The sequence below is a fragment of the Phoxinus phoxinus genome (assembly GCF_949152265.1).
Source record: "Phoxinus phoxinus genome assembly, chromosome: 24".
Taxonomy (NCBI): domain Eukaryota; kingdom Metazoa; phylum Chordata; class Actinopteri; order Cypriniformes; family Leuciscidae; genus Phoxinus; species Phoxinus phoxinus.
This window is the reverse complement of record NC_136899.1, coordinates 25,694,758-25,718,749: the sequence shown is the minus strand read 5'-3', so window position 1 is coordinate 25,718,749 and position 23,992 is coordinate 25,694,758. Positions and strand designations below refer to the sequence as shown.

Genomic DNA, 23,992 nt, shown 5'->3' with positions numbered 1-23,992 from the left:
CAAGTAACTATTAAGATTGTTACTTTTACTTTTACTTTGAGTAAATATTTCTAGAAGTACTTGTACTTTTACTTGAGTACAGTTTTTGGATACTCTACCCACCTCTGGAAGTTATACTGTAGGCCTATATTTGAGAATAAACTAACATAATAATAATAATGAAAATAATAGCAGTAAAGTGATGTTTTAATTAACACCTATATATTTTTTCAGAAATATAAGGGTTTATTTAGACAAGTTTATTTATCAAGATTATGATTCTTGATTGTAGCCTATTGTTATAAGTGCATATCAGTGACCCTAAATAATAATAAGAAAAATGCGTTTACCACTTTGAAAGAAAGACAAGATCACAATCTTTTATATTTTGTTTTAATAAATAAATTCAAAATTGCAATATTGAGAAAACCAGAAAAAAGGCACTTAAAAAACAACAAGCTACATTGGGTGTTGCGGCAGTAACTCTGGTTATCATCCTTCAGCTTGATATTTATTAATTTGCCAAGCATTCCTATAGTTTTAAATGACTGAGTCTGCTTATTATGTCCAAATAAAATACGTAAAAATACAGGGTTGTTGTACCTTTGAGCATATTATATGACCTTTAGAAAAAAAACTATACACTAATTCTTCATTTTCTCCACATAACCAACTCAAAATATTTTTTGTTTTTGTAGCAAAGATCTTTATCTCTGATTTCAAATGTGTGAATTACAACTTGCATTTTTTATTTTAAATATACTATCTGAAAACATTAAAAATTTCATTTGTAGGTACCAATAATTATGCTCATTTCTAATGAGCGTTTAAGGAGATTTGTCTTTCTACGATTGACTACACACTGCAGGATTTCACCTGAATACACTGATACTCGTCAAGAGCCTCATCATAGTTCAACATATGATCCTTCATAACACACATACACACACATTTGCAGCTGACCACAAAACACGTGCCATAATGAGTTTCTAAGAGCATGAATACATGGGAAATAACAAGATTTCACTTTTCTAAAAACAAAGGCATGAAATGTATGATGTGTCGGACAGTAAATGAATATGCATAGATTATCAGCATATTAAACCAAACGTTCATCAAAATAAAACACATATACACTGGTCACATAGTTTTCTTATGCCAACATATGACTGACAGCATCGACGATGAAGCCGTTTGAATGCAGATTGAATATAAACCAAAAAATTATATGATGTTTTAAAATAGCATGTGATGAGGTTTTGCAATCTTTTGGTAAACGGTTTCCTTTAAACTACACTTTAAACGCTTCATGCAAAGGCACAAAGATCAGGATGTGTGAATGTACACGGGGGTAAAAAGAAGAAATACTGGTGTAAATGAAAAGACTATACACAACCTGTACACGTCTGCAAGGGACGAGAGGCAGCTCTTCATTCAATACTACTAGAGCTACAATACTGGTCTAACAGAATGACATTACAATGAGAAAAAAACAAAGCATTTAAAGGAGAACTGAGGCATTCTGCACACTCGTCCCTTACAAAACATTCCTGCACGTGAACCCAATGTCATTATTTTCCTTCATATTTGGGGTTGATCACAGTTGTGACAGCGCTCTTGTAGATGGGGTTCTCTCCCTGTGAAAGGAATAAAAGTAATCTTTAAAAAAAACCCAGTACAGTTCAACCTCAAAATGTCATCTAAATGCATGTACACCCCAAGAATGCAGATAAAAGAACACATGCAGCTATTTAAAGGATTAGTTCACTTTAAGAAAAACTTCTGCTGATAATTTACTCACCCCGATGTCATCCGAGATGTCCATGTCTTTCTTTCTTCAGTCGAAAAGAAATGAAGGTTTTTGATGAAAACATTTCTCCATATAATGGACGTCAATGGGGACCAAACGGGTCAAGGTCCAGATGACAGTGTCAGCGCCGCTTCAACGGGCTTTAAACGACACCAGACGATGAATACGGGTCTTATCTAGCGGAACCATCGTCATTTCACAAATAAATAAAAAAGTTTAAGTTTTATAAGCACAAACGCTCGCCTTGCTCTGTTCTGTGATGCGCGTTCGTGACGTCACGTAATACGCAGTTACGCTGTAAAGGTCACGCTTGACGAGTCAGTGTTTACAGATGTGCGGAAGGAGGACCATACACACATATTCAAATGTCTTTGTGTCAGTTTATCGGTTAAAATGCCCATCTCGTGTGTGTATCCTGGTGTTGGAATATTAAAAAGCCTAAAAGAACATTTTCGTCAGGACAGAAATGTTTTACTTTTCACAGAAGCGTGACCTTTTCAACGTAATTGCGTATTACGTGACGTCACGAACGCGCATCACAGAACAGAGCAAGGCGAGCGCTTGTGCTTATAAAACTTAAACTTTTTTATTTATGTTTGAAATGACGATGGTTTCGCTAGATAAGACCCGTATTCATCGTCTGGTGTCGTTTAAAGCCCGTTGAAGCGGCGCTGACACTGTCTGGACCTTGACCCGTTTGGTCCCCATTGACGTCCATTATATGGAGAAATGTGTTCATCAAAAACCTTAATTTCTTTTCGACTGAAGAAAGAAAGACATGGACATCTTGATGACATCGGGGTGAGTAAATTATCAGCAAAAGTTTTTTTTAAAGTGAACTAATCCTTTAACATTTATTTACAACATTTTCTGACAAACACGTTGATATCCAGTGAAGAAAAAGCTAAATATTAAGTCAAACTCTGATTAAATATTGCACAACACCGTACAATGCTCATGCTGTAGTCGATTAGTGATTTTTACCCAATGCTTAAACCTTATGTATCACTTTTGCATCAAGATTGGACAATGATGACAACACTCAAAATAGTTTTAGCATGTTATTGAACATGGCAATGTTAATGTATTTGGTCTCGGTGGACTTGATCTGCTGTTGCTCTGCAAAGAATGGACTTGCTACTGCTAATAGATCCTCAGACTCGCTGCTGTGAGCGTGCAAGATCTGAAAAAAAATTACGACTTTTTATCTCACAATTGCGAGTTTACATCTCGCAATTCTGACTTTATTTCTCAGAATTGCGTAAAATAAAGTCGCAATTGCGTGTTATAAAGTCAGAATGGCAAAATATCAAGTCAGAATTGCGTAAAATAAAGTCAGAATTGTGAGAAATAGTCGCAATTGTGTTATAAAGTCAGAATTGCGTGAAATAAAGTCGCAATTGCGTGTTATAAAGTCAGAATTGCGTGAAATAAAGTCGCAATTGCGTGTTATAAAGTCAGAATTGCGAAATTTTAAGTCAGAATTGTATGAAAAAGTCGCAATTGTGTGTTATAAAGTCAGAATTGCGAAATATTAAGTCAGAATTGTATGAAAAAGTCGCAATTGCGTGTTATAAAGTCAGAATTGCGAAATATTAAGTCAGAATTGTATGAAAAAGTCGCAATTGTGTGTTATAAAGTCAGAATTGTGTGAAAAGTCGCAATTGCTCTGCAAAGAATGGACTTGCTACTGCTAATAGATCCTCAGACTCGCTGCTGTGAGCGTGTAAGATCCGCGGCTGCATTAATAGACACACATGAATCCTGTATCAGATCTAGGCAGGTGGAGCTGGGGAGGTGGAGGAGAAGCTTACAGCAAACCGGACTATTTAAATGCTGAACAAGCAATCTCATTGGCTGCAGGATCAGCAGAGCCAATCAGCTTGTGCCATGAGCTAATGATGTGATTGCTTGGGACCGATCAGCTTGCGCCCTCTAGAGTTTCATGACTGAACTGCATATAAATATATATACTAAAATGGCTGGAAATCATGGAAAAATGGTGATCTGGTAAAGAAACTGTCTCACACACACACACACATGCAGAAAGAGGATAGAGATATACAAACTTATAGAGCCACAGCTTTACGTCCATAGTTTGGGTTCCTGAATTTATTAATAGGGCTCTTGTAAATGGGATTCTCTGTCTGAGAGTGGAAAGGGACAGATAACAGATCAAGCACAGATGAAGCAACAGAAGAGCTGAAGAAATGATGGACAGAAGATGGTGATCACAGGGAGATGGACAGATTTCATGAGCATGAAAGGAGGAGGAGGAAAGCATGCATACTGAGGATGACGTCAGCAACAGAATGACGTATAAATAAAGATGCAGTGAGATGGTAACCGCATAAAACATAAAATGGTTTTGTATCCAATTATTTGCTCCTACAACTAAATCTGAAGCTCCACTTTGTTTAACGTAATATTTTTTTATTCATGGTGGGAATCTAATAAATAAATGAATAAATAAATATTTCAACAAATTACACTATTTCTAATTCTAATTAAAGTTGAAAAAAAAATCCTAATTAGATTTTATGCACCCGTAAGCTTGTTTCCGCCACAGAATAAAACATTTTAAAAAATAATTGCGACTTTTTATCTCACAATTGCGAGTTTACATCTCGCAATTCTGACTTTATTTCTCAGGATTGCATGAAATAAGGTCAGAATTGCGAAATATTAAGTCAGAATTGCGTGAAATAAAGTCGCAATTGCGTGTCATAAAGTCAGAATTGCAAAATATTAAGTCAGAATTGCGTGAAATAAAGTCAGAATTGCGTGTCATAAAGTCAGAATTGCAAAATATTATGTCAGAATTGTGTGAAAAAAGTTGCAATTGCGTGTTATAAAGTCAGAATTGCAAAATATTAAGTCAGAATTGCGTAAAATAAAGTCAGAATTGCGTGTTATAAAGTCAGAATTGCGTGAAATAGTCGCAATTGCCTGTCATAGTCAGAATTGTGTGAAAAAAGTTGCAATTGCGTGTTATAAAGTCAGAATTGCGTGAAAGTCGCAATTGCGTGTCATAAAGTCAGAATTGTGTGAAAAAAGTTGCAATTGCGTGTTATAAAGTCAGAATTGCAAAATATTAAGTCAGAATTGCGTTTTATAAAGTCAGAATTGCGTGAAATAAAGTCGCAATTGTGTGTTATAAAGTCAGAATTGCTAAATATTAAGTCAGAATTGCGTGAAATAAAGTCAGAATTGCGTGTTATAAAGTCAGAATTGCGTGAAATAAAGTCGCAATTGCATGTTATAAAGTCAGAATTGCGAAATATTAAGTCAGAATTGCATGAAATAAAGTCGCAATTGCGTGTTATAGTCAGAATTGCAAAATATTAAGTCAGAATTGCGTGAAATAAAGTCGCAATTGCGTGTTATAGTCAGAATTGCGTGAAAAAGTCACAATTGCGTGTTATAAAGTCAGAATTGCAACATATTAAGTCAGAATTGCATAAAATAAAGTCGCAATTGCGTGTTATAGTCAGAATTGCAAAATATTAAGTCAGAATTGCGTGAAATAAAGTCGCAATTGCGTGTTATAAAGTCAGAATTGCGTGAAAAAGTCACAATTGCGTGTTATAAAGTCAGAATTGCGTGAAATAAAGTCGCAATTGTGTGTTATAAAGTTAGAATTGCTAAATATTAAAGGGGTCATGACATGGTTTTTTTTATTTTATTATTATGTTCCCTTAGGTGCAATTATAGTATTACTATAGTTTTTTTTACCAAAAACTTTTAAAATGTAGTGATTTATGACCTTTTCCCACCCTGTTTCTCATCCTCTGATTCAAACAGTCTGTTTTGGGGGTGTTTCCCCTTTAAGAGTTCAGTGTTAACACCCACTGATATGATTGGCTAACGTCAGTGCCTATGCATCAATATTAACGCCCCCAGCCAGAACGTTTGCGGATTCGGCGTAACTGTTTAATAGCGGGTGATGCATGCGAAGCGATGGCTCTTGCAATGATAAAACCTTATTATGTTTGAGCCGGAATCAGAGGAAAATGAACCATCACCACAACAACGAAGACTGGATCAGCCCGTGTCCACATGGAAAGTGAAACTATTTTGAATTAATAAAAAAAAATTAACCCGAGACACTTGAAAACGGATTATTGTTGCATAATTATCCAATAGCTTCATTTGCTAACAGTTTAACATTATTTAACTAATTCCAATGAAATGATAGGGTGTACCACGGACAAAAATGCATGCACAGACAGGCCATCTTTGAAGATGCAGCATTGATAAAGGCAACATTTTTAATTTTCTATCACATGTAGGCCTACTAGAAAGGCGACATATTTTCAAGATTCTCTTATACAAATGTGTTTATATTAGCCATGGTAAAAAGTAAGTTTGCGTCGTCGTTATTGAGCCCATAGTCGGCACGGACTTATCTTTGAGCAACAGTTTTCTGGCAAAGCCAAGCATCATATTGGGATTTTTTCCTCAAAACAGTCATCCTTAAATGTATAGAACACTGCCGTGACTGGGACGTCCGCAAAAAATAAAGTGCATCCATTTTTCCCTGACGACTGGATCTTTCAGCGTATTTAAAAAGTAGTTTAAAGTTTTAAATACATTACTTACAGTTTGCGTCGTCGTTGTTGAGCCCAGAATAGACGGCACGGACTTATCTTTGAGCAACAGTTTTCTGGCAAAGCTCAAAACAGTCTCAAAACAGTCATCCTTCAGATGTACAGAACAAACGCTTAAACTAACACTGCCGTGACTGAGACGTCCGCAAAAAAATAAAGTGCATCCATTTTTCCCTGACGACTGGATCTTTCGCAGCGTATTCACAGATGTTGTTTGTCCACAGCCAGGAACAGCACATCTGCGGCGTCGTAATCTCCCTGTACACAGACCCACTCGCTGTCCGTCCACTGAACACGTGTGAGGCGCGCAGCGCGCGGGCGCGACAACGATACGAAATGAGCGTAGTTGTCTTGCGCTTTAAGCGTAACTGTCTTCTGCTGGAGGCGGTCATATGCAAACGCTGGTACGTCACTTCTCACCGTGACGTCACTTCTTACCATGGATCCAGAACGAGCTGTATTTAGAGCTTGATTAAATAAATGATTCGTTTATAATGGGGAGGACGTCTTAAGCTATGAAACTTGCAGGACGTTTTAATGGTACAAAGACCTCTTATATACCAAAAGATCAAGGCAAATTTGGTTTCTCATGTCATGACCCCTTTAAGTCAGAATTGCGTGAAATAAAGTCGCAATTGTGTGTTCTAAAGTTAGAATTGCTAAATATTAAGTCAGAATTGCGTAAAAAAGTTGCAATTGCGTGTTATAAAGTCAGAATTGCGTGAAAAAGTCGCAATTGCGTGTTATAAAGTCAGAATTGCGTGAAAAAGTCGCAATTGCGTGTTATAAAGTCAGAATTGCGTGAAATAAAGTCGCAATTGCATGTTATAAAGTCAGAATTGCAAAATATTAAGTCAGAATTGCATGAAATAAAGTCGCAATTGCGTGTTATAGTCAGAATTGCAAAATATTAAGTCAGAATTGCATGAAATAAAGTCGCAATTGCGTGTTATAGTCAGAATTGCGTGAAATAAAGTCGCAATTGCGTGTTATAAAGTCAGAATTGCGTGAAAAAGTCACAATTGCGTGTTCTAAAGTCAGAATTGCGTGAAATAAAGTCGCAATTGCGTGTTCTAAAGTCAGAATTGCTAAATATTAAGTCAGAATTGCGTGAAATAAAGTCGCAATTGCGTGTTATAAAGTCAGAATTGCGTAAAAAAGTCGCAATTGCGTGTTATAAAGTCAGAATTGCGTGAAAAAGTCGCAATTGCGTGTTATAAAGTCAGAATTGCGTGAAAAAGTCACAATTGCGTGTTATAAAGTCAGAATTGCGAGATATAAACATGCAATTCTGAGAAAAAAAGTATGAATTTCAAGTATATTTCTCGCAATTGTGAGTTTATGTCTCGTAATTCTGATTTTATAACCTGCAATTGCGACTTTATATCACGCAATTCTGAGTCAGATGTGAACTTGCAATTGTGAGATAAAAAGTCACAATTATCTTTTTTATTTTTCTCTGTGTTGGAAACAAGCTTCCATTCGTACAGCCTTAAATACATCATTCCTCATCTCCTGTGCTGAACTGTGCTGGTCTAAGAATACCATTGTGAAAAAGAAGTACACACACTTTTAAAAAGAGTACAAAAATAATACAACACAAAACAATATACTTAAGTGTGAACTGATGTTTCCGGACACGTAATGGAATGTTAAATGCAATTAAATTAAAATGTATTATAGTTTAGAATTATATTATATGCAATTATGCAATTGTTTTTTGACCCACTAATAAGTACATCTTTATATGTAGTTTCATAATTACTCGTGTTGTCTTTGAAATACAGTTCAAATACTGCCGAATATACTGACAAGCATTTATGGTAAACTAAAATATACTTTAATGCCATTTCAATTGAAGTTTGCAAGTCATGTAGTTAAAAATATTTGTAATTACACATTTGAAATAATGAATTTTTAATTGAGTACTTTTAAAATATATGAACTAAGTAATATCGGGAACACTTCAGTTACAATTATAATCAAGTACTTAACAAGTACTTTAAAATGTATTTAATATGACGGTAACACTTTATTTTACAGTGTCCTTGTTACACGTAATCTCAATAGTAATTAATAATCATTACGCATGATTACAAGCAACTAACACTAAACCAAACCTAATCCGAACCCTATAGTAAGTACATGTAGTTCATTAATATTACTCAGTATTTAAATGTATAATTACACTAACAATGACACCTTAAAATAAAGTGTAACCAATTTGACATTATCACAAAGTGTTAGGAAACACAGCCATGAAAGTGTATTCGGTCACACTTTATTTTAAGGTGTCATTGTTACAGAGTAATTATATATTTACTGAGTAATATTAATTAACTACATGTACTTACTATAGGGTTAGGGTACACTAAAAAAAAATGCTGGGTTATTTTAACCCAATTTTGGGTCAAATATGGACAAACCCAAACGTTGGATCAAAAATGCAATTTAAAAATTTAACCCAATGGCTGAGTTTGTCCATATTTGACCCAAAATTGGGTTAAAACAACCCAGTATGTTTTAGAGAGTTGTATGTAATTATGCATAATTTACTGTTATTACTATGGTAAGTATGTAACAAGGACACTGTGAAATAAAGTGTTACTGTGTACTCTATTTAAGTGCTTTTAAGTCGTCTTTTATTTCATTAATATTATATGATCTGCAAGTACAGATTTTTCAAAATACAAGTTTTTAGTTTGTTAACTCTCTATTGACTGCAGCGCACTTCAGTGTGTGCACCAGCAGAGGGCAGCAGTGGCTCTCACACACACACACACACACCTCCACTGGCCACCACACACCCAGGGAAATGAGGCCTTGAAAATCCCAAAGCCTTTCCTTGCAGTTCCACGGCTGCCTTAAATCAGGACAGCTTTCCTGAACACCGCGCTCTTAAACCGGGAAACCACACTCCGCGTGAAACAATCTGGGAATTCTGGACGGATTAAAAACTTGGTCCAGTTTTAATAAAGTTAAAAACTCATTATTGTTTGTCCATACCGTGTCCCACTTGGCGTTCATCTTCTCTTTCTCAAACTTGGCGAACTCGCGGCGGTCGTGAATGATCATGAGCAGTTTCCAGATCAGAAGCAGAGCTAGACCAATCAGAACGATCCCTGCCACCACTCCCGCCACGATCGGGATGATGTCAGGACCCGCCGGACACTCTGACACACAAAACACACACACACACACACACATTCAGAAATAAGAGAGAGATTAATTTTCTTAATGAATGTGTTTCCAGTCCTCATGTCATTTCAAGATGGAACTAATCAGTGGAAAATATGAGGTTTGGATTATTCCTAACAAGCATCTATTGGTAAATAAAGTCAAAGAGATTTATTTTAAGCGTATACATCTTTATTATCCTGTTAACACTTACATTATGTCGAAATTGAAATGAAGTATAGCTGTGAAATGTACTTTCTGTGCTTCACAAGCAGAGACTCGTGCATCTTTTCTGGCATTGTGATCAGAAGAACACACCAGAGCTTTGCCAGATCACTGTAATATATATATATGTGAAAAACTCAAACAACAAATCCTCAAAATAAAACTCAAAGTCTTTCATCTTTATTTCAAGGATTTTTTGTTTGAGTTTTTCATTTTTGAGAAGCAATATGAAAATGTTTATTTTCTGAATTAGTTTTTTCTGAGTTTATTAACTGAATTAATTTGTTTGCAGAAATACTTTATCCACAAATGTAAAACTATGAAAGGTTTATATTAAATCCTGTCTCCTGTCCCACAGAAACTATAACCCTGTATGATCACTTTCTGATGTTTTGTATAATCTTTATTTCATATTATTATTTATGTTTTGTGGGGAGGATTGTTATATTTATGTGATCTGGGTAATCAATATTTCCACATTTATTTATTTGTTTCATTTATATTTTTCTTCTTTCTTTTTTCTTCTTTCTTTCTTTTTTTTATTTCTTTCTTTCTTTCTCTTTCTTTCTTTTTTCTTTCTTTCTTTTTTTCTCTTTCTTTCTTTTTCTTTCTTTCTTTTTTTTCTCTTTCTTTCTTTCTTTCTTTCTTTCTTTCTTTCTTTCTTTCTTTCTTTTTTCTTCTTTCTTTCTTTCTTTTTTCTATTTCTTTCTCTTTCTTTCTTTCTTTCTTTCTTTCTTTCTTTCTTTCTCTTTCTTTCTTTCTTTTTTTCTATTTCTTTCTCTTTCTTTCTTTTTTCTTTCTTTCTTTCTTTTCTCTTTCTTTCTTTCTTTCTTTCTTTCTTTCTTTCTTTCTTTCTTTCTTTCTTTCTCTTTCTTTTTTCTTCTTTCTTTCTTTCTCTCAATTAAAATGTGATGTAATATTTCTTTTGTTTCTTCTTTTCTTATTTCTTTCTTTCTTTCTTATTTATTTCTCTCTCTCTCTTTCTTTCTTATTTATTTTCTTCTTTCTTTCTTTCTTTCTTTCTTTCTTTCTTTCTTTTCTATTTCTTTCTCTTTCTTTCTTTTTTTTCTATTTCTTTCTTTCTCTTTCTTTCTTTCTTTCTTTCTTTCTTTCTCTCAATTAAAATGTGATGTAATATTTCTTTCTTTCGTTTCTTCTTTTCTTATTTCTTTCTTTCTTTCTTATTTCTTTCTCTCTCTTTCTTTCTTATTTATTTTCTTCCTTTCTTTCTTTCTTTCTTATTTATTTTTTCTTCTTTCTTTCTTTCTTTCTTTCTTTCTTCTTTCTTTCTTTCTTTCTTTCTTTCTTTCTTTCTTTCTTTCTTTCTTTCTTTCTTTCTTTCTTTCTTTCTTTCTTTTCTTCCTTCTCTCAATTAAAATGTCCCTGAACCCCTGGCTCTCTTGTATTCTGTAAGTAAATGTTTAAAGCAGATCTCAGGACTGTGTGTTTGGCACTGAACGAGCCGGTGTGAAGCTCACCTAAAACCTCCACCACGTGCACCTCCTTCTCGGTGTTGTTGACGGCGTAGGTGTAGTAGAACCAGCAGTCGTTGGCGTCGCGCTCTTTACAGTGCATGAGCGGGAAGGCCTGCACCGGCTGAGGGAGCTTGTCTCGGTCCTTCACCATGTTCAGGTTAAAGCCGCCACAGTCTCGCTCACACGTGTCCTTCTTCTCCCCGGTGCCGAACGCCCGGCACTGCACACACTCCCTGCGCAGGAACACGGGTTCAGATGGACACCACCAAAGCAGAATGTAAAGGGTAACATTGTTTTGCTTACAATCTCACAAAGAAATAGGGCTGATACTGACAAACACTGACTCTGACAAAGAGTCCTCCATAGTGGCCCGTTGTCTTTTTGAGAGTTAGTGCAGTTTTATAATGGCAGCTGAACTTTCAGCTTTGCCATCAAAGGAATAAATTACATTTCACAATATTATTGTTTTTACTGTGCTTTTGATCAAATAAATGCAGGCTTGGTGAGCAGAAAAGACTTCTTTTAAAATTGTAAAAAAAAAAATTTTTTTTTTAATTATTCCTGGCAGTGTATACATCTGAAAATATATAAAAAAATATATAAAAAGGCTAAATATGCATGACTAATATACACACTGAATTTCATGATTTATTAAGTCAAAATCAACTTAGATTCACTAATGTTGTTCATATAACATACTATTTTGAGTTTTGGTTGATTTAGATTAACTAACATTTTTAGTTTTAATAAACTCCAAATTGTAAGGCAACCAGATTACTTAAATTTTGAAGTTCAACCAACAATCATTCTTTACTGTTTGCTTATGCCGGGTTAATACTAACACAATGCTCTTGTGTGTTACGATAGTCGCGGAGTCAGATTATGTGATTTTGATTCCTAAATTCATGTTTTGGACAAGAAACATGTCAGACTACACGCTGCGTCCTGACCAATCATCACTAGCCGTCCATAACAATGTGCGTGATGTCATCGAGAAGGCGGAACTAGCGACTGACTTCCGGAAACAATCGCGTAAACAAACAATCGCTACATTTGAATTTGAATTTACATATCGCGACTGTTAAAAAAGTATTAAGTATTGTGTGTGGTATGAATACAATGCGGACGTACTGCAGATGCCATGTGACCTACTGTGCCAGTTTTTAATGCAAATTTTTTTATATCGTCCTACATATATTTTGCATTCAGTCAAATATATTTTGAATGTGAAAAATATTTAGGGCCCTGTATATATATATATATATATATTTAAAAAAAATATATAAAAATATATATATCATACACCTGGAGCAATGCACACACACACTGCCACAAGTGTGTTTTGCTAGTTTCAGCCCGACGCACTTTTCATTTTCAATTTTTCAGTTTTTCATTTTCACGTAGTGCTTGCGACCATGTGCTTAGATCCTTAAAATAGGGTTTTACACCATATATTAAGCATACATTCTGTATAGAAACCTGATATTTTTTGGTGATTAGCATATGTTGTGCTACATCTCAGCTTTTAAGTAGTACATGTAGCTCAACGTGTCGCACGCTGGTGTTGTGTTTGACTGACTTGTGCTCGGTGCAGACCCCGGGGCAGGTGGGGCAGATCTCGCAGGTGGGGCCCTGGAACTTGGGGTCGGTGCACCTGCAGGTCCCGCACTCGCACGTTCCTCTGCCGTTGCAGATCTGCTTGTTGGAGGCTAAGCAGGTGAAGGTGTCCAGAGAGCAGTCGCACGCGCTGCCGGTGTAGTTAGCGTCACAGATGCACACCCTACACTCACAGTGCCCGTGTCCTACAGGAGAAACATCACAGCAACTGCCTTTCTCCTTTCTAAATGTCATAATCATCTGTGACCCTGGACCACAAACCCAGTCTGGAGCCGCACGGGTATATCTGTGGCAATAGCCAACTATACACAGTATGGGTCAAAATTATAGATTTTTCTTTTATGCCAAAAATCGTGAGGATATTAAGATCATGTTCCATGAAGATATTTAGTAAATTTCCTACCGTAAATATATAAAACATGTATTTTTGTGAGTGAATGCAGCACAATCGTGAACATAAATGCACAACTTTAAAGGAGATTTTCTCAATGTTTACATTTTTTTGCTCCTCAGATTCCAGATTCCTCGACCAAATATTGTCCTAACAAACCATACATCAATGGAAAGATTATGTATTCAGCTATTTAGTTCATAAAATTGACCCATGTGACTGGTTTTGTGGTCCATGGTCACATTTGTTAACAAACAAGTATTCATTTATTCAATGCATTTTTTTCTGCATTAAAATATTACATTGTTTAAATTAAAACCTTTTTTGCCAACTGTGATTTTGTATATGTACATTTCTGAAATACATAACTTAGACAGTTTCCTCTGATGACAGATCACTGTAAACTGTAATGTGGACTTTCTGTAAAGCTGCTTTTAAATGATGTGTATTGTGAAAAGCGCTATACAAATAAATGTGAATTGAATTTAATAAAATATATCTGCACTGCAAAAAAATGCTTTTCTTCCTTGTATTTTTGTCTTGTTTTGAGTCCAAATATATAAAAAATTATAGAATCAAGATGCATTTACTAAATGAGTAAAATGTCATGACTTTTGTTTTCTAGGGAAATAAATCAAAAATATAGCTGCAAGCAGCGATTACGGGCCCAAGCCGGTGGCACCGCCACCCTGGTGCCTTTAGTTACACTAAAGGCACCGGGCTGGCGCTGCCACCGGCTTGGGCCCTCCATCGCTGCTTGCAGCTATATTTATTTTTATATATATATATATATATATATATATATATATATATATATATATATATATATATATATATATATATAAAGCCGCCACCCCCGTTGCCTTTCGGGTTCCTGTGCACGACGGGCAATAACGTAACCCCGCTTTGACTGTCGAGAAGAAGTCTGCTTTAGAGCTTGTATCAGTGTGAGTCTTTCTGCTCCCCTCCAAACACACACAGAAAAGGGGGGGGACTCACATTAGTTACATCCATGTGATCGCTCTCTTACAACAAACACGCTACTGAAGTTTCATCAAGATCAATAAATGTATGAAGACGTTATAACACATCGTGTTTCTCTTTACTCGCCATAATTTCATTTCCTCGCCACGGCCAAACTGTTCGAGATATCAAAAATCCGTCAGCAATTTAGTATCCTCAATGTCTTGTCGTCAGGCTGACCGAGTTTGGTTGCGATTGGATGAATTTTCTAGAAAGAGTGTTTCAAATTCCAGGGGCATGCGTTTTCATACCACCCACAATAGCCGACTTCCTGTTGGGCTGGCGTAAAACTTAGAGCACGAAAGTTGTTCGGCCCGATGAGATCTAAATGTGTACCGAGTTTCATATTATTACATGCAAGCGTGTTTGATATACGGACAAGTGTTTGAATCCCATTCCAGGGGGCGCTGTCGAGCCCCCCTGCCACACCCGGGTACCAGCTTCAGTCGGGCCCTGATGGCCGCGTGTTCTGACCTGTGTGCAAAATTTCAAGAGTTTTCGAGCACGTTAAGGGCCCCAAAAGTGCCCGAGATTTTGCACACAGCAGAGAAAGGGTTAAACTAAACTAGCCCCCCTCCTCACACACACACACATACACAGATCCCCCCCTCCCCTCCCCACCCCACACAGACATACACACACACACAGAATGGCAGCGAGACAGAGAGAGACACAATTCACATTCAAACCACAATATCTGACTTTCTGTTGGTCGGAGCTAATGACTGTAAATTAGAAAGTTGTTCGGCTTGATAAGATCAATATACACGCTGAGTTTTGTAACTGTAGGTAAAACTATAACTAAGTTATAACACACTTTATGCATCCTTTTTTAATCATAAATTTGTTTCCTCGCCACGGCCAAACCGTTCGAGATATCAAAAATCCCCTCGCAATTTATCATCCTCCATGTCTTGACTTCATGCACACCGAGTTTCGTGGTCATCGGATGAATTCTCTGGGAGAAGTGTTTCAAATGCCAGAACATGCGTTTCCATACAGCCCATAATAGCTGACTTCCTGTTGGACTGGCGTAAAACTTAGAGCACGAAAGTTGTTCGGCCCGATGAGATCTATATGTGTACCGAGTTTCATATTATTACATGCAAGCGTGTTTGATATATGGACATGTTTTTGAATCCCATTCCAGGGGGCGCTGCCGAGCCCCCCTGCCACGCCCGGGTCCCAGCTTCAGTGCGGCCCTAATGGCCGCGGGTTCTGACATTTGTGCAAAGTTTCAAGAGTTTTTGAGCACGTTAAGGCCCCCAAAAGTGCCCAAAAGGTAGTAAAATAATAATAATAATAATAATAAATATAGCTGCAAGCAGCGATTACGGGCCCAAGCCGGTGGCACCGCCACCCTGGTGCCTTTAGTTACACTAAAGGCACCGGGCTGGCGCTGCCACCGGCTTGGGCCCTCCATCGCTGCTTGCAGCTATATTTATTTATATTTATATATATATATATATATATATATATATATATATATATATATAAAAAGCCGCCACCCCCGTTGCCTTTCGGGTTCCTGTGCACGACGGGCAATAACGTAACCCCGCTTTGACTGTCGAGAAGAAGTCTGCTTTAGAGCTTGCATCAGTGTGAGTCTTTCTGCTCCCCTCCAAACACACACAGAAAAGGGGGGGGCTGTCTGTGTGTGTGCCCTCCCTCCCTCCCCCCCCCTCCCCCCCCCCCCCCACACACACACACACACACACACACACACACACACACACAGAGAATGGCAGGGGGAACTCTGTCAGAGAGAGACAAAACCACATTCAAACCAAAATATCTGACTTCCTGTTGGTCGGAGCTTATGACTGTAAATGAGAAAGTTGTCCGGATCAATAAGCACAATATAGAGACCGAGTTTTGTGACTGTAGGTAAAAATAACCCACCCACTTTAGTCAAAAGTATCTTGAAAGTAACACACTTCCTGCTGCCAGTTGGTGGCGCTATAACTTTGACTCACAATAGTCACATCCATGTGATCGCCCTCTTACAACAAACACACTGCTGAAGTTTCATCAAGATCAATAAATGTATGAAGACGTTATAACACATTGTGTTTTTCTTTTCTCGCCATAACTTCGTTTCCTCGCCACAGCCAAACCGTTCGAGATATCAAAAATCCGTCCGCAATTTAGCGTCCTCAATGTCTTGACTTCATGCTGACCGAGTTTGGTGGCGATAGGATAATTTTTCTTGGAGGAGTATATCAAATTCCAGGGGCATGCATTTTCATACAGCCCATGATAGCCGACTTCCTGTTGGACTGGCGTAAAACTTAGAGCACGAAAGTTGTTCGTCCCGATTAAATCTATATGTGTACCGAGTTTCATATTATTACATGCAAACGTGTTTGATATATGGACCAAGTTTTTCGGACCACGTTCAAGGGGGCGCTGTTGAGCTCCCCTGCCACGCCCGGGTACCAGCTTCAGCCCAGCCCTGATGGTCGCAGGTTCTGACCTGTGTGCAAAGTTTCAAGAGTTTTCGAGCACGTTAAGGGCCCCAAAAGTGCCCGAGAAGTCCCACACAGCAGAGAAAGGGTTAAAATAAAGCCCCCCTCCTCTCTCACACACACAGACACTGAGAGAGACTGGCAAAATCCCATCAAATCACATTCAAACCAAAATATCTGACTTCCTGTTGGTCGGAGCTAATGACTGTAAATTAGAAAGTTGTCCGGCTCGGGGAGATAAATATAAATACCGATTTTTGTTACTGTAGGTAAAACTAATATCCCATTTTTGACTAAAGGTGGCGCTACTGAGCCCCTTACCACGCCCGTTTCTGAAACTTCACACATGCCTAGTACCTAATAAATCTGATATGCATGTTGAGTTTCATGCAATTTGAAGCATGTTAAGAGCCTCAAATGCACCCAAAAAGAATATAAAAGTTTAAAGCGTTGCCATGGCAACAGTATTTAAGATATCAATAATTCTTTCACAGGTCTACATCTGCCGTGTGTTTACATTATACACATAAAGTTTGAAGCAAATCGGGTAAAAATAAGAGGGTGAATTCAAAGCATTTTGAAAGTGACACACTTCCTGCTGCCAGTTGGTGGCGCTATAACTTTGACTCACAATAGTCACATCCATGCGATCGGCCTCTTACAACGAACACACTGCTGAAGTTTCATCAAGATCAATTAATGTATGAGGATGTTATAACACACTTCCTGTTTCCAATATTCGCCATAAATTCGTTTCCTCGCCACGGCCAAACCGTTCGAGATATCAAAAATCCCCTCGCAATTTATCATCCTCCATGTCTTGACTTCATGCACACCGAGTTTCGTGGTGATTGGTTGAATCGTCTAGGAGGAGTATTTTAAATTCCATTGCATGTGTTTTTTAAACTACGCCAAATAGCCGACTTCCTGTTGGGCTGGGGTAAAAAGTCAGAGCACGAAGGATATATGAACCGATGAGATCTATAAGTGTACCGAGTTTCATATTATTACACGCAAGCGTGTTTGATTTATGGACCAAGTTTTCGGACCGCGTTCCAGGGGGCGCTGTCGAGCCCCCCTGCCACGCCCGGGTACCAGCTTCAGTCCGGCTCTAATGGCCGCGGGTTCTGACATTTGTGCAAAGTTTCAAGAGTTTTTGAGCACGTTAAGGCCCCCAAAAGTGCCCAAAAGGTAGTAATATAATAATAATGAAGAATAATCCGAAGGAAAACAATAGGGCCTTCGCCTTTTCAAGGCTTGGGCCCTAATAAAGAAGAAGAAGAAGAAATATAAAAATAAATATAGCTGCAAGCAGCGATTACGGGCCCAAGCCGGTGGCACCGCCACCCCGGTGCCTTTAGTGTAACTAAAGGCACCAGGGTGGCGGTGCCACCGGCTTGGGCCCTCCATCGCTGCTTGCAGCTATATTTATTTTTATATATATATATATATATATATATATATATAAAGCCGCCACCCCCGTTGCCTTTCGGGTTCCTGTGCACGACGGGCAATAACGTAACCCCGCTTTGACTGTCGAGAGGGCAATATAGCCCTATGTATCACTCGATTTTATTTAACCAAATGTTTTTTTAACAAAATATGTTATTTATCTGATTCATCCAACCCTATACTGCACTCTTTTACTAATACTATATTATATTTCATCGTTTTCATGTCTTGCCCTCAAACATATCTGTTTAATCTGCTTATTTTTAAGTTACACATAATACATTGATTGAAAAAGAAACTCAAACTTTTTGTTTATGGTAATATTATTTGATACAGAAAGAAATAAGTGAGACTGTGGGAGTGAGGGGAGGGTAATTACAGCCAAAGGGAGACAAAGACAGATAACTTTTGAAACTAAAAAAATGACATCCTAACTTTGATAATGTTTAAATATACATAAAAATGCAGCATATCATTAATTGAAATTAGTGTACTTTAAAACACTTGTTTAAAATAAAAAACACATTTATACATAGTATAAAACACTAGATGGCACAATTGTTCATAGTCTTTCTGCTCCCCTCCCCACACACACACAGACAGGGGGGCTGTCTGTGTGTGTGCCCTCCCTCCCCTCCCCACACAGACACACACACACACACACACACACACACACACACACACACACACACACACACACACACACACACACACACACACACACACACACACACACACACACACACACACACACACACACACACACACACACACACACACAGAGAGAATGGCTGGGGGAACTCTGTCAGAGAGAGACAAAACCACATTCAAACCAAAATATCTGACTTCCTGTTGGGCGGAGCTAATGACTGTAAATCAGAAAGTTGTCCGGCTCGATGTGCACAATATACATACCAAGTTTTGTGACTGTAGGTAAAACTAACCCCCCCACTTTTGTCAAAAGTAACACACTTCCTGCTGCCAGTTGGTGGCGCTATAACTTTGACTCACATTAGTTACATCCATGTGATCGCTCTCTTACAACAAACACGCTACTGAAGTTTCATCAAGATCAATTAATGTATGAAGATGTTATAACACATCGTGTTTCTTTTTTCTCGCCATAATTTCGTTTTCTCGCCACAGCCAAACTGTTCGAGATATCAAAAATCCGTCAGCAATTTAGTATCCTCAATGTCTTGACGTCATGCTGACCGAGTTTGGTTGCGATTGGATGAATTTTCTAGAAAGAGTGTTTCAAATTCCAGGGGCATGCATTTTCATACCACCCACAATAGCCGACTTCCTGTTGGACTGGCGTAAAACTTAGAGCACGAAAGTTGTTCGGCCCGATGAGATCTAAATGTGTACCGAGTTTCATATTATTACATGCAAGCGTGTTTGATATACGGACAAGTGTTTGAATCCCATTCCAGGGGGCGCTGTCGAGCCCCCCTGCCACGCCCGGGTACCAGCTTCAGCCCGGCCGCGGGTTCTAACCTGTGTGCAAAAGTTCAAGAGTTTTCGAGCACGTTAAGGGCCCCAAAAGTGCCCGAGATTTTGCACACAGCAGAGAAAGGGTTAAACTAAACTAGCCCCCCTCCTCACACACACACATACACAGATCCCCCCTCCCCTCCCCACCCCACACAGACAGACACACACACACAGAATAGCAGAGACAGAGAGAGACACAATTCACATTCAAACCACAATATCTGACTTTCTGTTGGTCGGAGCTAATGACTGTAAATTAGAAAGTTGTTCGGCTTGATAATATCAATATACACGCTGAGTTTTGTAACTGTAGGTAAAACTATAACTAAGTTATAACACACTTTATGCATCCTTTTTTAATCATAAATTCGTTTCCTCGCCACGGCCAAACCGTTCGAGATATCAAAAATCCGTCCGCAATTTAGCATCCTCCATGTCTTGACTTCATGCACATCGAGTTTCGTGGTCATCGGATGAATTCTCTGGGAGAAGTGTTTCAAATGCCAGAACATGCGTTTCCATACAGCCCATAATAGCCGACTTCCTGTTGGACTGGCGTAAAACTTAGAGCACGAAAGTTGTTCGGCCCGATGAGATCTACATGTGTACCGAGTTTCATATTATTACATCCAAGCGTGTTTGATATATGGACATGTTTTTGAATCCCATTCCAGGGGGCGCTGCCGAGCCCCCCTGCCACGCCCGGGTCCCAGCTTCAGCGCGGCCCTAATGGCCGCAGGTTCTGACATTTGTGCAAAGTTTCAAGAGTTTTTGAGCACGTTAAGGCCCCCAAAAGTGCCCAAAAGGTAGTAAAATAATAATAATAAAGAAGAAGAAGAAGAATAATAATAATAATAATCCGAAGGAAAACAATAGGGCCTTCGCCTTTTCAAGGCTTGGGCCCTAATGAAGAGAGTTGTTGCTTAAAACAAGCAATTATTAAAATGATCTGCCAATAGGGTAAGAAAAGTAATCTTGTAACATTATTTTTCTCACCCTATTGGCAGATCATTTATCTTTTTTTAAGCAACAACTCTCTTAATTTTGATTTATTTCCCTAGAAAACAAGAGTCATGACATTTCACTCATCTAGCAAATGCATCGTGATTTAAGAATTTTTTGATATTTGAACTGGAAACTGAAATACTAAGTAAGAAAAGCATGTTTTGCAGTGTAAAACCCCTCTCCTCTATTAATAGTCTGCTGAGTGATGCATCGATGGTCCAAAAAAAGAAAGCTTCCCGTTTCTGTACCTCCGCAGAGTTTATTATTGGAGCGGTCGCAGTTGAAGTTGTCACACTCGCAGAACTTTCCGCTGTACCGTTCTTCTGGGTTTTCCCTCTTCTTGCACTCGCAGGTCCCGCACACACACTCGCCGTTGTTGCTGCAGATGTCCGTGCCGTTGTCCCTGCGGCAGTTCTTGTCCAGGTCCTCGGTGGACACCTCGTCCTTCCGGCATTCACACTGCCGGCCCACGCGGCCCTTATTGCACCTGAAAGGACACGGTGAGAACTGAGAACAGCGGCTCACACATACTCATGTAGACAGACCTTCTGAGCTTGATTGACAGGTGATCTGACCAATCATACTTCGCCATCCGCCATTTTGTCGGACAAAGCAGTCAGGAGAGTTAGTAGATTAACATGTGAGGATTTGAGCTTGAGAAGCGGAGTGTACTGACGTCTTTCCGCGGTTAAAACAACATTCCTTCTGATGTTCATTCATGTTTACTTGATGCTATAAATGAACTAGAAGGAAGAGATGATCGGTTCACGAGCGGCTTTAACTGAGGCGACACAGCGATCTGACACACACATTAAAGAGCCACAAAACGGCATTTATTATTTACATTTCTTGACAAAAAATTACCAAATTTGAAATGTGAGACTTTGTTTAATATGTTTAATATCAAAAGTAAGCTGGTCTGTGTCTGTCAGTGTCTCTCTGCTCCACGATGTGTTTTTCACTGCGTGAGAACGTGTGTGTGTTTGAGAGCGGCGTAGCTTGTCGGACATAGCGACAGTAACTAAGGGGGGCGGGTCTTTGCGAACGGTCAATTCATATCCAAACAGGTACAAAAATATGCTTTACATCAAAGATTCAGTGTCATGTTTAACCCTAAAATCAACTGTATTCTCAATAAAGCAAACATTTATATTTGTTTTGAATTGTGACATTATTTTATTGCACTTTGTATTGTATTTAATGTATGCTGATTTAAATAAATCACTGTATTATAGTTTTACAGTAATGCAGTAAATCATGGTATTATGTAAATAATGAGAATTACAATGATACTACGTAATAAAATGATCTGGACCATAATGATAATGTGAATGAGATTTTTTTAAAACTCTTTTCCCGCCATTGAAGGAAATTTCCGGCTCTCCGTGTTTCCACTGTTATACGGTAGGGGGCGCTATTACACATCTTCTGAAAGAGTTCTGAATCTCCCGATCGAAACACAGGCGAAGAAGAAGCAGAAACAACAAACAAGCGATGGCATATGCAAGCAGATGCATATGTAAAATAACAACATTAAACAGAATATAAATTCAATGTGTGATAATAATTATAAAATTATAATAATAATTCATTAAATTTTGATTACTGAATGAAACGTCGACTACAGGACTGTGAAGCGTTGAGTGTGTTGGACTCGTGTTTTGATCATCGTTCTGAATCCCATCCAGACGTAGTCTTTGACACAAACACGATTTTCTCAGCTTTTTTCTTAAAATGTTGCTTTTTTAATTTTTTTATGAAACTTACCCATATTCAAGTGTTGATAAAAAAGGAATGCATGAAGCTAAAATAAAACTTTTTTTTTCTTTGTTTTTTTTGTTGCATGTTCTTTCTTTTGATATATTGCATGTTTGAATATTCTGCGACCCATGAAACTTTTGTGAAAATGATCAAAAATGCTGGTGGTGACTGGCAACTTTTTTCAAAAACACTGGCGGGGAAAGATTTCATTATTATTTGCATTGATTATTGTATATGTAATGAGAATTTTAGGGGGAAATGTGGCTTAATTATTGCAATAATGTTGATTGTTGTTATTATGAACTAAAACTATTAAAAATCTATGTCACTAATTTAAAAATAAATAAATAATAAAACATAAATATTAGATTATAAACTTACATTTAAGTGAAAATAGAAAATGTTGCCTCAGCAAATAACTGAAACAAAATTAGTTTAGGCCTAGGGTTAAGTAATACAATTAGTAAACAAAAAACTAAAACTAAAAAAACATGAAAACTAAAAAAATTATAATTCAAAACTGACTAATGTATTTGGTCTTGGCGGACAAAACCAGCGATGCTTCTACATAAATAGACAAACATGAATCCTGTATCAGATCCAGGCAGGTGGAGCTGGGGAGGTGGAGGGGTTCAGAGGAACTCTTATAGCAAACACTCAAGCAGACTATCTCATTGGCTGCAGGATCAGCAGAGCCAATCAGCTTGTGCCATCAGTGTCAGAGTTTCATGACTAAACTACACACACACACACACACACACACACACACACACACACACACACACACACACACACACACACACACACACACACACACACACACACACACACACACACACACACACACACACACACACACACGCGCGGTCTCACCTGCAGGCTCCGCACTCAAACGTCCCATTGCCGTTATGGCACATTTCACTGTTCTTGATGCCGTGCTTGTGACAGTCACACTCGCAGATGAAGTTGAGTTCGATCTCGACCTCCTCGGTGAAGCCCAGGGGCTTGATCTTAATGGTTTCCGGTTTGCCTTGTTTGGGACAGCCTTGAGCTGTGATATTAATGTTGAACGACACCTGAGGATTCATTGGAAACAGAAAAAGACTCAGGAACAACAGGCTCCAGGTTCCCAATGCACATTACATCACGCTGGCATGACCTCACCTCGTCTCCGATAGAGATGTTGGAGCACTTCCGCCCGTTTTCTCCCTCATTCACGAGTCCATTCTTACAGCGGGACTGATAGGTGATCGTCACTCCCTCGGGAAGCTTGCTGTTCTCCAGGATCACCTCTGAGGAAAGAGACTGAGAAAACATAAATCAGTCCAGGTCCTGTATATACTGGAGATATTACCAGTAGTGGCCAAAAGTGAGAAAATGTACATCTTCACACTTCATTCAAATATTATTAAAGACTTTGTAAGCATATTGCATAGTTGTGCCTGGAGTCGATTGTTTTATTTGTGATAATAACGCAATAAAACATGCCAAAATATTGTGCA

At 38.2% G+C, this 23,992-nt stretch overlaps 1 protein-coding gene across 2 annotated transcripts in view; it reads right to left on the bottom strand.

Moving 5' to 3' along the window:
• Window positions 1–355: 355 nt before the first annotated feature.
• itgb1a (integrin, beta 1a) overlaps window positions 356–23,992 on the bottom strand; it is a 79,646-nt gene continuing 56,009 nt past the window's right edge. The window contains exons 10-17 of one of the 2 annotated variants that reach the window (XM_079601883.1): window positions 23,655–23,795; window positions 23,364–23,566; window positions 20,978–21,216; window positions 12,856–13,078; window positions 11,280–11,509; window positions 9,406–9,572; window positions 3,859–3,936; window positions 356–1,616 (exon numbers count right to left, since the gene is read on the bottom strand). In XM_079601883.1, the coding sequence (XP_079458009.1) occupies window positions 3,859–3,936; window positions 9,406–9,572; window positions 11,280–11,509; window positions 12,856–13,078; window positions 20,978–21,216; window positions 23,364–23,566; window positions 23,655–23,795 (1,281 nt within the window). In that variant the 3' untranslated portion in view covers window positions 356–1,616. The remainder of the gene's footprint in view (window positions 1,617–3,858; window positions 3,937–9,405; window positions 9,573–11,279; window positions 11,510–12,855; window positions 13,079–20,977; window positions 21,217–23,363; window positions 23,567–23,654; window positions 23,796–23,992) is intronic. The other variant, XM_079601884.1, reaches the window with a different exon arrangement.